The sequence below is a fragment of the Numida meleagris genome, chromosome 5 (assembly GCF_002078875.1).
Source record: "Numida meleagris isolate 19003 breed g44 Domestic line chromosome 5, NumMel1.0, whole genome shotgun sequence".
In the NCBI taxonomy this organism is placed as follows: domain Eukaryota; kingdom Metazoa; phylum Chordata; class Aves; order Galliformes; family Numididae; genus Numida; species Numida meleagris.
The window spans coordinates 41,060,777-41,077,573 of NC_034413.1; the positions used below are offsets into that span (position 1 = coordinate 41,060,777).

Genomic DNA, 16,797 nt, shown 5'->3' on the forward strand with positions numbered 1-16,797 from the left:
ACACTGGGCAGTAGGCAGTCCAAGCAGAATATTTTACAACTGTGACTTCTAATAACCTAGTGGTCTCTTCACTCATTGTGTGGCGCTGCTAGAGATGAGACAACCAAAGTACTTAAACTGGAATTTCTTTGATGTAGACAGCAGGGATTTTCAGCCAGGAGATTGTCTATATTGACCAGGATTTTTTGCCTGCATCCCAGGATCTCTTCTATTGCAAACTCCCTAGCCACTGAGGAAAAAAAAAAAAAAGAATATGTTTTTACTAGAGTTTATATCTAATTTCTGTGAAGTGATCTGAGGAGACGCAAGAGATTTTTTAATATATTACAACAATAAATAAATTAAAAAAATCTTACCTTTCTTCCTCTACCTAATAAAAAGGACAAAAGAAGAAAAGAGAAGAAATTAATGCTTTTACTTCAAGAGACAGGCACAGTAAGAGTTGAGTGAAGGTGTTACAGCTAAAGCCACACCAGATTCTGAGTGCACAAGGAGCTGGAGAAGGTTCCAAGGATGCACATACTCTCTTGTTCAGGTCTGAGGAATCAGATGCCCCCTGACCATCAGCCTTTATCAGCATTGCACAGAATAAGAAAAAGCACTTTAGAATATCCTCTGGGGAACTCTTAGAAGCTTTTAGCACTGGCTGAAGAGCTGACAGTTGAAGAAAGTTTTATTACTTACTAGAATATAAGCAATATTGATGAATCCATAACATACAACATGGGTATTTTTCAAAAGATAGAACTGACTGGAGAATCTTTCACACTTTTTTTTGTTAAGTTTTTGCAATATTATGTGTGCCTGAGTTCAGAGCTATATAGCTACACTCATATCCATAAAAATCCTTCTGATAAATATTTTATTAATGTCTTGAATTACAGTAAGGAATTCTGGAATGTTTCCATGCTGTTCTTACATCTTCTGAGTGTAACTGTTGGCCTTGGCCTAATGCCTCTCAAAACACAACAGGAGGGGCCATCTGTTTGTAGATGCTTGACACATCTTGCTTTATTGCTCAGTTACACATGTCCATACTACACACTTGTTATTACTTCATCTTATACTAAGTTAATCAAAATTAATTTTCTCCTATAAAAAATGGCTTTAATTACTACATATAGTATAGCTCAAAAATGCAACATACTGTATTAATGAATATTTATTGCAAGATAAGATATTTTTCTCTTAGAAAAATATTTGGAGGGATTTCTCTTCTGGAATTAAAAATGAACTGGAAAAGATATCATCTTTAACGTATATCACAGAAAGTACACAAACAGTATGAATACTTCATACTGTGTTTTTTTCTTATGTCTCACAAGAGAATCATCTGTCCATATTTTTACTTTGGGGAAGCATTTAATAGTGTTTACATTTGACTGTATTTATATAATTTTTTCAGCCATTGGAGAAGCCTGAAATTGAACATTTTATTAAAGCATGTTCTTATTTTATGTCTTAGCATATTGATCTTTCAGTTCCAGAAAAACCATCAGAAAAAAAAAAAAAAAACAAAAAAACAACCTCAAAACATCAGGATGGAATTCAGATCAGCCTCTTAGTTCTAAGGCCTTTGGGCTTTATCAGATTCACAGTCGAAGAAAACTTTCCAGGGTCAGTTCAGGTGCAAACCAAGTCAGAATATAACTTCTAAGTATTTAGTGCCCTCACATTTAAATATTTAGCATGGAAATACTTTTAGAAATTTCAGTATCCATAGTTTCCTACTTCTTTGGGTTGATTTTTAGTGAACTTGAACCTCACCATTAACCTTCCTGTGTATTGACTTCAAGCTGACCTACATTTCAGTAGTCCCCCTGTCCCAATTTGAGCCACAGCAGTGGAGCAAATTTCATTCTCAAGGCCAGCCTGACTGGCCCACCTTTCAAAAAGTGAACTAGGAAGCAAGCTTACCAATGGTAGGGTCAAAATCACGTGCTGTATGGGGACACACAGGACAGCACTCTCCTGGGGGCACCTGTGGGTTCTCACACTCCAACACATCTTGACATTGGATTTCATCACAAAGAATAGCTCCATTGTCACAGACACAAATCTGGCATGGCGAGGGCTTCCAAATATCCCTGTTCAGGTACATCTGGCCATTCTGAGTGCAGGCAATCTCTTCAACGTCTTCTCCTGGTAAAGAAGAGAGAATATACATAGCATTTTCCAGCTGTGAAATCAAAGGAGGAGTAAGTCTGGATGAGAAAAGAGCACATCTGGAGATCAAAAGTAGCACCACATACATGAAGAAAACAATCCACTAGTATAGCTGCAGTCAGTATTATGAAGTTCTGCATATCAGTCACCTTAACCGTTATTTCATTTTACCAAGTTATTTCTCAATCAAAAGGAAGTAAAATAGAGTCATCAGGGAGTACAAAAATCCATCATGTGGTCTCAAATGAATGCTGCTTTATGAGTTGCTGGATGCTTTTCTGCTCAGTGGGGTACGACTCCGCAATGAAGAACTCCTGCCATATGCCAGCTCCTAGTAACTCTTGCACACAGGGCAATACGGCATTTTCTGGAGAAAAGAACATGCATGCGCTACCTACACCCTGCTGCAGATACTTTACACAGCCAGACTTACGGCATCATGGAACAGACGCAATAGAATGCTTGTTGAAAAGAAAGAAACCTCATTTGTGATGATCTTGGATAAGGTAATACCGGCATGGAGAATGAAACCTTCCAAACAAGACAGTCAGTCACTGTCCAGTGGCAACCAAAGTGTGCATTGCAAGGGTATGCACAGCAGCAGCTGAATGAAGAGAGGCTCCTCAAACTACTGGGTTTGTTCAGTTCTTGCTCGCCATTGCCTGACACATAATCACAACAGCACGTGCATAATTCATTGAAACATGTTAACTATATACCAAATAATTCTTAAATAACTATATATGAAAGAATGCCCCGCACAGCCATTTCTAAAGGAGCAGCAGCTACTGACTGTATGCATGTCCTATGTACATATTCTCACATCTGTATGAAGCTCATCTCAAATTACTGAAGTTACGCATCTTTTTTAACATAATCCATTTCCTTTAAATAAGTTAATTTTCTTGCTTTAATACTCTTATCTTTATTTATTTTTCCTTAACTTCATTTAGAAATCTATTCAGTGTAGATTTTACTCTCTCCTCTCCAAACAATATACAGTCACCATGACAGAACAACTTCTTTAGGTTGAATCCTCTTTTTTTTTTTTTTTTTTTTTAAATATTTACTTTGTTTTTAATGTCCCGGGAGAACTTAAAATTTTCAAAACTTTCCCTATTTGACTGGGTTGAGGAACATGGGGAATAACTACCTCTTCACATATTGTCCTACCCATAGTGAAGTCCTGGCCTTTGTTTTCTTCTTACTGTGTAGACAAATAGTCCAAATATCTATGTATATTTTTGTGTTGTTTTTTTTTTTTTTAAATACCAAAGGTATCAGTATTTCCCACAAAAAGCAAAATACACTTTAAAAACAAAATACGGTTTTCCTCAGCCGTCCAATCTTTTAAAGAATGTCCTATCCGCAGAAAAGATCTTTTACATTACTTTGGCCTAATAAATATTTCACCCTCAGAAGGAACACAAGCTCCAGCAAACAGAATGAACAGTCCCCAGACTGCCCCTAGGCAGCAGATCACAAACCTGCAACCCAAATTCTGATTCCCTCTGAGCCACAGGGGGAGCAGAGCTCCCACGCAGGCTCCTGTGCTCTGAAGGATTCTCCTGACGCTGAGATACTGCAGTGAGGCTTAGTCATACCCTGGGTGGGAGCTCCATCTGGCCACGGAAACCCTCCTAACAAAAATGTCTTCAAAACTGGACATAAGATGAGGAATAGAGGAAATTATGTGTACGTATATTGGGTGCATCATGATAGTCAACAATAACAATTATTATTTGTTAAGAAAACTCGTTATTAGTGTAAAAATTAACAGCACTGAGCACAAGGTCAGCTTCACTGTTCTATGCCTTTCTGCTGTAAATTGAACCAGATGTAAACAGAAAATCACAAAGTAATAAATAGGAACAGATTGGGGATTTTGGCTTCATGCCTTAGCTCTAGTCCAGTTATTCCATCAATGTCAAAAGCTCGGAGAAACAGAGCAGATGTGTCATTAACTGTTGCCTGCCATGATTGGCTCCTGCAGCTTTCTAACAGAAACTGAAATCAAAATTTATACCAGGTCATCTCCTGACTGTGACCAGCTCATCACATAAACTGACCAAATGGCTCAAAGGGGTGCTGCAGAAGCTCAGGAGGAAATGTTTTCAGTGTGAAGTAAAGACATCAACCAAGTGTGCTGTACAGTCCATTTATGACACTGTGAGAATAATTTTCCAAACTGCAGAAAGCATTTTGGAAAGCACTCTTCTCACTTCTCCCTTGTGTGCATGACATAACACACTGTCTGACATATTTAGCCTTTTCCCCCCAGATGTCTGGCACACGGCCTCCATCTTCCTTAATGTAGCACCAGGAGAACTCACTGTGCTGTTCAAGAGCAGCAGTTTGCATAAATGAAATTTCTGAGTTATTAAGCCCAAAGTCAGCATTCTGTCGTAACTTCAAATAAACCACATAGCAACAACTGCCTTGGCAAATAGGAGCTGAGCCAGAAGGGGACTGCTTCTGACGGAGTCCTACTAAGTGGCTCGGAGAGATGTACAAAGGGAGGCGAAAAGAGCACATCCTGACTTCTGGCAATATATTGAGAGGTATGATTTACTGTCAGATTGCATATATGCTGGTAACTTTAAAAGAAAAACAAGCACATTTTTAAGGTTAAAACTTTCAACTGTGTTCGCTGATTCTAGCTTTCCTTTATGCTGTGGCAGTACTATACTAACAGTAACCTGAAAAGAGCAGCTATTACATTTCTAACTCATTCATCAAGCACATTTTGCCACTTCACTAGCAGATCTGAACCATACACATATCATCCACACTTACCCAGATCAAGAAAGGCAGCAGAGGAAATTTTACTACTCTGTTTCTTTCTTGGCATGGAAATCAACAAGGTTTTTGTTTTTTAATTATAGAGACCAAGGCACTGTTTTCTTCACACATTCTTTCCACCTCAGCAGTTGTAACACAAGGTGCCGAATGACTACAGAAGCAGCTTTGGAACTGTTAATGTGGCAAAATGAGCTGATAGTCTATTAACCAATTCCTTTCTTACCAATAGGAAGTACACCTATTATTACTACTGGACCTCACAGGAGAATCTGCAGGGGCATCAGCTCATTTCAGTCAGAGAAAATGAGTCTCAAAGCATCTGCAGATGTAAAAGGCAAGGTACAAAAAATACCCTACGAAATATTTCAAGACATTCATTCATATGCTTACGCGGAGGGCCTTTCTGAAAAATGATTTCAGTGAAAGGCACCATGAGTACAAGGTGAATTTTTTTTCCTGCTATATATTGATCTCTTGGAATATCAGTTTTGCAAGTAAGAACTATTCAACTGGAAATCAAAGTGAGCTACAGCTTATATATCAAGTCTTCATATACCAATTATCAAAGTTTGGAAGAGAAAATCACATTGCGCACTAACATACACAGGACCAGTTCCGTCACAACACTGAAATTGGGCTAATTACTGGGAAACAAACATCCCAGCCGCTAGATGGCTGTCAAAACCCATCATTCACCATCAGTAAATCCAAAATCAGTTTGCATCCAGCAAAGGCGTACAAGCCGCACCCTGCTTTTGGCACTCCATGCTGAGCTTCTTTTCCTTTTAAGCTAATTTCTCTCTAGAACAGTTCCCTTCCTCAACCAGCCAAGGATAGGACAAACATTTTTGAAACTACCTACCAGGCATGAACCATTGTGCAAGCAAACACAGAGATCCAAGTTGCTTACTGACACACTTGTACTTTCCACACGCATGGGTCATTTAGCAGAATGTGGATACTAGGTTGCTCTTCCAAGGGTAGAATTAGAGGAAAGAAACAGAAGTAAGAGAGACTAAAGTGGGAGAGAATGCATCTTGGTTTATTGTTCAAAGTTATTCACGTTGCCTCACTGCTTTCATTGATTACTGATTCAAGTCTTGCACGTGAACAATGAAAGTGAGGCCTAAGCATGGAACCGGGATAGACAAAAGGAAATTAACACCTAAAAATGAGAAAATGGAGGGGAAAAAAAAATGTGTCTTGATCAAAAATTACTTAAAAGGGGTTAAAAGATGAAGAAGAAAACTACTTCACACAGCTTTCTGAAAGTGTCATCCAAAAATATTAATTTTCCTTGCAGATAAGCCCCCAAAATCCCACACTATACTCTCATGTTACCTGTCTATGCTTATAAACAAAGTAATATTACAAAAGGCAGTCACCATAGCACATTTGAAGAGAAGCCAGGAGATATGTCTCTGAATGCCATACATAGGGGGGAAAAAAGCCCAAGCAAAGCTTGCAGATATACAGCTTTTCCACAAACATTAACAACTTTGGCTGATTTATGAAATGGGAAAGGAAAGGATACAGCAGCAAAGCAGCTCCATTTCATTACACTTTTTTCATTACACTACTTAAAGTAATCAATAATTAAAGAAGTCTAAATACTGATACATGCACAGACAGTAGAGAACGCAATTTAACACAACCAGAGGAGGTGATGTCTGGTCTTTAAAACATAGCCTGCCAGTTGTATTCTTTCTTCTGCCAAGACAAACTTCTTGATGCATACTCTAAACAAAATCCAATGTTTTTATGTTGCATAACATAAAACGTGTGTAATAAAAAGGCAGGATTATTTAAGAAAAATGGCTGGAGACAAAACAACTTCTGCAGATAGCTTCTCATACGTTCATCCTGATTCTAGTTTGTGAAAAGTATATGGAAATATAAGATCACAATAAAATACATAGTATTTAAGTTTAAAAAAAAAATCAAACCAGAAGAAAGCTGAAGAATAAGAAAAGCTGACTTTCAAGTTATGAATTATAAGAATCTAATTCTACTGACTCACAAGCAGAGGTGCAGAAGAAAATCGAAGTGAAAGGCAATACGTGCTAAAACCATTCTGCAGATGTACTGTTGGGTATGTGTACAGACTGCCAAGAGATGGACAAGAGGAGCTTGGCGTTAATAATACTTGATTGCCAGGCTGTTGCAACATTAACATCGGACTTGGTCCAGTTCTCATTAAATCAATGGAAAAAAAACCTCATTTATTCCTATAGAATTACACTGCATGTTTTATCTTTTCAAAACAGCTTTTTTTCTGAGCAGTAATAACTTAAGCATTATCTAAATTACCACACAAACTGTAATGCAAATATCAATTATTTTGAAAATCAGATACTTTTCAGGAGTGCTGATGAATATAAAACTTATTTTGCCTTTATGCACAGAAAATATTCTTCTTCATGATTGACACAGTTTACAGAAAACAAAATTCATGGTTACAGACATAAGGAAAAACCTAGAATTCTTTAGCAACAAAAAACTGAAGTGATTCAGAATTCACTTAATATGAAAGACTCAGTTAGCACCATCAAATCAAATTTGCATTCATCCACTTCCATTCAGGATGCATCATGCACCTCAGTGAACTAGAGATAATAGCTACAGTACAAGGATGCACTTAAATGCAAATAACAGCATTCTCTTGGAAATGCTCATCACTAACAAGGCCTTTAACACACTGTTAATTCACTAAGTATTACAGAAGATGAACTTTCTCTCGATGGCTTGGAATTCAGTTTAAGTCCCCCTGCACAGCCAAGAGAGTAAGTTAGGAATGATACATACAAATTCATCACAATTATAGCACAGAGGATTTATTCTTCATAGGAACACCTAAAAAAGAAAAAACACCTAGCAAAGACTTTCATTGGTCTAAAATAACTTTATCAAAGTCCAAGCTCTGTACTGTTTTGCACAAGCTGAAGGTCCATATGAACATTTCATTTTGCATTTTTCCTATGTTTTCCTAGGGAAATTAGGCTTACATGTCCCCATGCATATCTGATTCCAGAGGCTAATTTCCACCGTGTTAAACAGAGACCCTGGGAGAGACAGGGTCACTGAGATTCTGCACTCCTGCAAGTTTTGTGAACGCACAATTCATACTAGAAGGTAGGCCTGAGTTAGAGCACCACTATGGTCCCCTTCTAAAACAAGTGGATAACAATAAATTCCTTTCATTATACATTTGGGAATGCACATAGGCACACCGTTTGAAATAAAAACTGATAGAAAATCAGGCTTCGTCAAAAGCATTTCTTACGAAAATTGGGCATGCTTTTTCTTCTCAATTCATTCTATGAGTGCCTTCTTAAAAACCTTACAGGATAATTTGCATGAAATAAATATTTTTAAAAGCATTCTACACGTTAAAAATAGTTCTGTGACCTTAGCTCCCAATGAGCTTTCAATGTGATTGGTTAGTCAACCACCTAGACAAGGAGATGAAGCTCTCATGCCTTGTTTCAGAATAATAAAAGTCCCAGGGTGTAGTTCTAACTGGTGTAGGTAATTTTAAAACACCTATTTTAGGAATGGAAAATTACAGAGACTCAGCTGTTTTTCCTGCAGAGTCCACTACCATAGCATTAAGTATGAATAAATACTGCTAAGTATCAAGACACAAGTAGGCTCCCAAGCAGGGACTTAACTGCTGAAATGGATACAGCAGTTAACCAGAGTTCTACTGAAGATTCACACTTTGCAGCAACTAGCTGCTTTGGGGTGGCATTATGGGGAGTGAGTTCACTCACTGAGGTTTGTCAACTGTGAAAACCCCACCTCCATGGTCTAAACAACAGCCCAGAGGCAAAAGCCAGCAATAAACTGATGTATCTGGACCGAGGAGAAGGGGCAACCTCACAGCTAAAGGGCTCTGAATGTGATCTGGCAACTGGTTTTGTCTGTTTCAGAAAATTGTGCCAAAATAAATAATTCTCTTTTCCAGCTCAGCACTGTGATTCCAGATTTAGCTGAATAGTGATAACTGAAAGGGGAAAACCATTCTTCAGATGTGGTTAGACTCCTCTGAAAGAATTTTAACTTGACATTGCAAGCATCTTATTCCCCCCATTTTATTAACTGTTTGGAAGTAATACTATGCCACATTTGTGTATTAGTCTATATTTCTACCAGCTCACAAGTTTGTACATTTATGTCTCAATCAGTGAGAACTGGAGTTTTGCTCATCTTTTATGGAAAAAGTTAATTTCCAAAACAACAGTCAAGAACAATGTTTTTATTACAAGGTCCAACACATGCTGGATATAAAGGCAGAATATACTGGGAGCTTTTCCACTAAAAAGGATTTCTCTTCCTTGTCCTACAGTGTTACCCACTGTTTATTATACTGTTCAATTCACTAAGAGCATCTGATGATGTTTCTGCATATTGACTTCATTGTTACTGACTTAATTAATGAACAAGACTCGACCCTTCTAAACACCCCATTCTTATGCTATGGACAGGGCAGTGAACTGTAAAGATGTTTCAGGTTGGTCATTTTCTGTTGGTTACTTCACAGCCTTGAATCCGTGCACTTTGGAAGCACTTGGTTTAAGTAACTCACTAAAGTCATTCCATAAATAAGGGCAGGGTTTTTTTCCTTTGATTTTCTCTGTTTTTACTTTGGTTCAGGAGTAGAATGGCTGGTTACGTTCTTCGGAGCCTGTAGGAGAATGGGAGGTTGAAAAGCCTGATCTGCCAGCCATGCTTATAGAAACAGTCTCAGAATACATCAGTCAAGCTTCAGGCATACAGTGGAGAAAAAGATTACTTCCAAATGTCTAAGGTCATGCATAGATAGTAATGGGCAGGCAGCCAAGGCATGGCTGAGAAAACACTATAGCAGGTTTCAGCAGTCGGAACAAACTAGCTGAAAAAATAGGGTGCCTGGTTCTCCACTGGTATCCATGCTGCTTAGACTTTGTCATTCAAGGTCATCATTCCAAAGCCAGTTCATCTCTGTCCCACCTGTCCCACTGTTTACTTCCTAACTCAGGAAGATCAAACCTAAAAGTGTGCTTACCATGGCAAATCACTGAATTTTATTATTTCAGTAGGCACCAGAGAGCATTTGGTTTTCTAAGCAAAGTGTCTGAACACATTCTTGACTCTGGTATGACATTTTTTAAGTGGAATCACTTTCATTTACATGAGGATAGGCTGGTCCCACAGAAACAGCAGGTACTTTTGATGAAGCACTTACAAAAGCGACATGCTGAAATAGTTTCAGCCTGTGGAAACAGAGCAGGGCCAGGGCTCAGTGCTGCTGAATATTCACAAATTCAGCAATATAGGCATTGTCTTTCAAAGTACAACAGAGTTAAAACTGCAAGACTGAATGCTTTAGCTTCATTCTGGAAGCAACCATGCTCCAATGGTGGGAAATCTGGCCTACCTGCCCCTGCCACAAATTAAAGCAAACATTATCAGGACTTAAGAACCATGCCTAATGTATTTAAACTCAAGCCTAAAATAAGAAATCTTTTCAATGAAAATGTAATATTTTTTCTGCTGTCTACTTTGGCACACTATTCTGGTATCTCTGGTTGCTACATTTTGGTCTTTAGACTGCTGTGAATCAGTAAAACATAATGCATTTTGGCTGTGAAGAAAATTCTCTCAACTGCTTCCTGTGCTAGTATCAGTGAGACAGGTTCCACTCACAGGTCGCTTGGATTCCTGCAGTAAGCATAATTCACAAGCACTCATCCTGGCTGTCCAGCCAGACAGAAACCAATTACCCGAGGGAAAAGGCACACGGAGCAAGATTGGGCTTTGTCAGGTCCTGAACAACCACTTCTGAAACCATCAAGGTTGTACAGGTGTCTCATGCTGCCTTGTATTTTCATCTTTTGTCAAATGATTAAAAAACACATTTTGAAATCCAAGTAATATAAATAACCACATCTGTAAGCTTATGCTTTTCAGACTTCTCTTAGTAAAGAAACAGTTTATTAGTTCATCCATTATTAGTTCATCAATTCCAGAATAACTGTATTTGATGTACATATTAAAGAATATGTTGCACTGTTCTCTGACAACTAAAACAAAGGGGATCCTTCATTTCATCATAAAGGTTTCAATAGCTCCTCTGTTTATTACTATTGTTATAATATTAATATTATTGCACATTAACTTTAAAAAAAAACACCCTCTAATCTTTTCTTCCCTAAATCATGTTTTACCATAAACTCCTTAGAAATCCTTTGCCTGCGTAACACTACTCACTTCCTCATCAATGTCATAAAATGTCTAATTAATTAGAAGGATATAGCTTACAATTTAACTCAAAAATAATCATGTCTGTTCTGCAAAGTGTTTTAAAGAAAAAATACTATCTACAGTCTACATGACTTAACCACCTCTGGTAAAGCAGGGAAGTAAGCAACCATCTGTTCTGATGCTAACAGTGAAGCTAGCCTACATGAGTACCATAAACCACAGCATGAGCCTCTGTGGACTAAAACTCCCCATAAAAACTGATGGCAAACAGGAAAAAAAAAAAGGATAGGAGGCAAATGTAGTAAAACCTGTTCTGTTCCTCACAAAAGACCTGGTTATGTACAGGACAGATTACACCACTTTCCCTTTGTTCACCAAGTCAATTATCCCATCACTGAAGGCAATCAGATTTAACCAACACAACAGCAACAGGAAAATTCACAAAGCAGCCTCTTAACTGCAAGCTGATCTCATTTGTGTTCCCATCTACCAAATTCTTGCAAATTCCACTGTACTCGTTTCATATATGCAATAATAGTCAAATTGACAAAATAATACTTTGCTTTGTGAAAGTTTGCTTTTCTTATGTTGTAGGATTTACCTCTTTTGAAGTCAGACAAAATGGGTATGGATGTCATCTTATTTAATCTAAGAGAAACACACTTGCTACTGCCCAAACATCCTCATTCTTTGAAGCTATACACATCAAAGTTCCATAGAAACCTATCATCACATTGCCCTTTCCACAAACCTCTTATACATCGTGGTTTGCAAAGTGGGTTCACACAATCCTTAAATGCATCCTCCGCTGACTAATACCACCCTCTTTTTTTAGCTAAAAATAAAGATTTGTAATTAGTAAGAAAATTCAATTCCATAATTAAAAATCCTTACATTCCAACAGGCTCAGCATTTCAAACTGAAGAGAAAACCACCCAGTGCTTGGGTGGAGTGGAGTAGGAAGGTACTGCTGGAAAGCCATACTCATAACATGTTGTTTGTACAGTAAAGCTATTCATTTGCTGAAACTCTGGGCCTCTGAAATTAGAAAAGAGCAGGAAAGTCTACAAAAATTCCAGCAACAAAAGCTCTGTTTCTTTTCTGCTACCACTACCTTTACCACACTCCAGACAGCTCAGTCAGCAACTTCTGTTTTCAAGATGACATGGAACAGGCTTTGGCAGCCCTCAGGGCATCCTAGCTGTTTTCTGTGCAGTATCAAGTATGAAGGTTATAAAGGAGCAGCTTAGCTTCAAATACAGTTTAAAGTCACTTGCACATGTGTGTGAGAAAGAACACAGTGATTTAGGTGCATCTCAAGTTCAAGAAGAAATTTTACTTCTGCAGAACTTACTACATAGAGACATAGGAAAAACAATCAATTTCCTTCCTTCAGTGTCTAAAAAGAAGTGTCAGTAAGTAAGAAGTAGAACCCAATTTATTTCAATAAAGGTTAGGTATGAGAAAATCCTTGAGACTGAATATCAGAGCAGGACAATGAGGACCAGTCAGGAAGGTTTCTACATTTTTGTTGTCGGAAAGCATTGAAATACTGAAACAATAAGGAAGGTAATTTTACTAGATATATCCAATTGAAAACCATTTTTATTTTCAGAATACCTGAAATAAACTATTTTATTCAAGACTTGGCTATAGAGATCTTTATACCAAGAAAGCCTTATAAAAACAGACATTTGAGTCAAGTTGAGGAAAAACGTTCTCACTGACCTGACCTGATTCCTTTTCCTCATTGCTGATATTATGAGGCCTCTAAAGGTTGCCTCAGTTCACATGACTGGAGAGGGAAAACATGGGTATGTATAAACAGCTTCCTCCTTGGCACAGGCTCCTGTTTGTATATTGCAACTCCAAGGATGTCTTCAAGTAGAGTCTCACATTTGTAGACTAACAAAACTTAATTCCAACTAGAGAAAGATGAAAGTTAGGTTTTCATTTTCAAAGCGTTGCACAACTTCTCCAATTTTAAGGGGGAAAACCTAGTTTCTTATTTTGTCTTTGTGCAACTGTGGGAAACGATAACACTTACCCTTCTTTAAATTTACAGGTAGACACTGTAAGAAAAATCCAGTGGGAATGCAGAATTAGAGACCTCTGCATATGTGGAGACTCCCTGTTACTGCATCCTATTTTTGAAAAAAAGTTACTTTTTTTTCAATTGCGTGTTTAACTTAGCTCTGTTATTGCCCCAATTCTTAGTCCATACATATTTTAAAATAAATGAGTGATGAGCATGAAAAATGACACTGAATGTTAAAAACATAAGTCAGCAAAGAAAAAAATCCTGTCCACACTGCCATTTACATGTGTAACGTTAATAAAAGTTATTTTAAAAGATGCACACCAGCCCTTACTTTGCTCTACTGAAGGATTAGGGTTTCTGGGACAGAGGAAATGAAAGGCTTTCCTACAGGCTCTCCTGCTCTTACTCACTGGATATCTTCCATGCTTCAGGGATGAGGCATTATGAACTTTTGTCAGACAAACAGTCCATGGAAGAAAGGGTTCGAATGAATTAAAATTAAAATAGAGTTCCATACTTTAAAACAAACCAGCCATCATCACCTCCAGCTACTATTTTCTTTGAACTTCATCTGCTATTTCCCTTAGCTCTTCCTTTCAAAACTACTTTGTCATTTTCCATATTTTTTTTATTTTACCCTATCATTGTTTCTTTGATATGAGCCTTTAAAAGCCCAAGAAGGCAGCATCCAGTAAGAACTTTTTAAAAACATTTAAGTTCTACAAATGCTGACATCTTTTTGCATCAGTTACCTCAGAAGTGCAAATAATGTTTTGCTGAAGTCCCGCTTATCAGAAGCATACAAGAGCCTCTCAAGATCTTCCTCAAAGAGCACCTCAATTTCTAGTTTATGTTCTTATGCAATGTAATTTTCTGAACCACAAAGCTCTTCCACCTTACCATCCTCCTCCAAACCCCAGTTTTGTCCTCTGAATTTCTGCTGTCCTTCTCTAAGAAAATACCTCATCTTTCTTTTACTTCAGCACCTTACATCTCTTGGAATGTTGCACTAAGAGGATAACTTAACATTACAATTTCCAATTTGAGAAATACTCACTAAAATTTTCAAAGCATCAGCAACTCCATAGGCAAGAGGTATTACTGCTCATTAGTTAGGAATAGATAACTATTTGACATGTTTTCTCATCAGTTTAGAAATAGGAATCCAGTTCAGTGATGTACTAAATATATGGGGACATGCTCCTGGTAACAACAGTGAAGTCCAATATGAATTTTGATTGAGAGGACAGAACTGAGATTCCTCCTGTTAACATGTTCAAATGCCTTAAGAGATGCGGTTGCTTGAGTCACTGCTCTCTATTCTATAGAAAATAAGCTGGAACATCTGCAAGCAAATTAATATGTTTTGTTCTAGCCATTCTTGAAATTCACTTAATCAGTTAGGAATGTTGTATTTGCACAGCTTTAGAGCAAGTTCTAATCTTTTACCTCCTTCAGAACATTACAGTCATCAACGGCATCTGCAGAGTTACCCATTATTTCTTATATTTGAAGAAAAAGGCTAGAAATGAGGCGCTGCATGCTTAGTTGATTCAGCGAGGTACAGATCTGAAAATTCAGTAGCTGTCAGTAAACTGGAGCTTCAGTTCACCCAGTTTACCCCAGCTAAACATTTTGACTTTTAGTCTCTCAATCAACATCTGTTTTTCAAACAGATAGCTATCTTCTGTACTAAGAAAGTTCCCAGAGGATCAGAAATAGCTGGCATCTATCCACAATGTACAGTAGGGGTCTGTGATAATTTCCAGAACACAGTGTCCTATTGCTAAACTTATTCACAGCGGTGAAGAAACGTAGTACTGCCAATGTCTGCCCTCACCAATTCTTCCTCCACCGGGGATCTGTGCTCTTGTATCCTCATGTTGCTACTTCCAGTCTTTTGTTACTGCGGTAGAGAAGGTACCAGGCACAAACCAGAAGACCTTTGCATACACAGAAACAAGGTATCAATGGGCTGGACTCTGCCTGGTTTGTACAGTTAGAGTGAGCCCTGTATCTCATGACAGTCAGGACCATCATGCACATGTGCTGCACCTCGACCTTCCAAATAATCGATGAGCATCCCATACTCAAGACCAGCTTTTCAACTGCCTTCAAGTATAACTTAATTTCTGCTTAAAAGAAAATAGTGACCTAAAAGTGAACTGCTAACACAACAATACTCATCTCCTTGCTAGAGTACTTTGCTGCCTGGCTCTTCACAAAAAGTGATGTAAGGTTTCAGACTTTCAGTAATCATGTAGAGTGTACCAGACGCACAGAATGTGACAAACTTATTTCATGCTTCCAGCCCACCTTCAAGGCTTTAGGGTTGCACTTTTGGGCACAAACGTGTTACAATTCTGTTGTGCTGAAGGACTGACATCATCACCCACTGCTTACCACATGTCTCCAGTGCAACAAGCTGGTACACCAGTTTTTAAACAGGTGGACTGAGCAGCAATTTTAATTAAGAGCTACAGGACAAGATACAAGTGTGGCCCTGCGCACTGTATTCCTGAAGACCAACCAGAACTGATGAAATGGAGAAACAGTAAAAGGAGTAACCTTTTGCCTCTGCAAAAGCATAAATCGATATATTAACTTCATAATAAGACAGACATCCATTTGATAAAGTTCAATCTCAGCACGTCAGTAACTGCACAGCTGACAGCTACAGACACTGAAAAAGAGAGTAAAACATTTTCATAGTGATAAATTTGACAAGAAAAGATAATAATCAACTTATATGAAACAGATAGTTTACGTTGCTCTGCTATAGATAAAGTTGAGTCTGCATTTCCTTAAAGGCCTCCTTGTTTCCTGCAGTTTTTGAGCTGGCAGACAAAATTTCTATGTCAACTCAAAAGACACAATCCCAGGAGGTACTTGAAAAAATTAGGGGAAAATAAGTTCCCAAACAAATATTGGAAAAAAGGTGGCAGATTTGAGGGGGACAGGTTGACAGAGACAGCAAAAGTTTCCCCAGCAGTTTGCTGACTTCCACTAGAAATGAGTTTGTTTGGCAAGCAAGGAGGTATCTGTCTGCAGCTCTTGATGTTCACAGCACATCTGCAGAATGATAATGTATACCGTATCTCTCATGTACTGCCTTTATAAATATGAATGTGCAACATGTAGTTACATGAATAGCTGTAAAACACAGTTTCTAATGGATCGTATCTTTAAGTAAAACAGCTATTTATGATGGAAATGACTGGGTCCTAAGAGAAAACGTCTTTGTCTAATGGATAATCCATCACAAATTTCATTACTGCTGGAACTAACCCCACGCTAACAATGTTCAGATACACTTCAGAGAACACTAGTTCAGCTTCATCCTTATCCAAAGCATTTAACCTTGAATACTTTTCTAAACACAGAAGTTAGGGTCCAACTTGTACTCTGAACTACATGATGGAATTTGTGCAAAGAGACCTAGAGGCACAATTTGGTCTACAACTGACAGTTATCTAAGATAATGCAGTATCACAGAATTGTAGAAAACCCTGAGTTAGAAGGGACCCATAAGGATCATTGTG

The 16,797-nt window shown here is 38.0% G+C and overlaps 1 protein-coding gene across 2 annotated transcripts in view; it reads right to left on the reverse strand.

Moving 5' to 3' along the window:
* The window catches only part of COL5A2 (collagen type V alpha 2 chain), a 108,938-nt gene that overhangs the window by 53,337 nt on the left and 38,804 nt on the right, over positions 1-16,797 (reverse strand). For both annotated transcript variants that reach the window (XM_021399319.1, XM_021399320.1), the window contains exons 2-3: positions 1,918-2,142; positions 357-370 (exon numbers count right to left, since the gene is read on the reverse strand). In XM_021399319.1, coding sequence (XP_021254994.1) covers positions 357-370; positions 1,918-2,142 — 239 coding nt within the window. The remainder of the gene's footprint in view (positions 1-356; positions 371-1,917; positions 2,143-16,797) is intronic.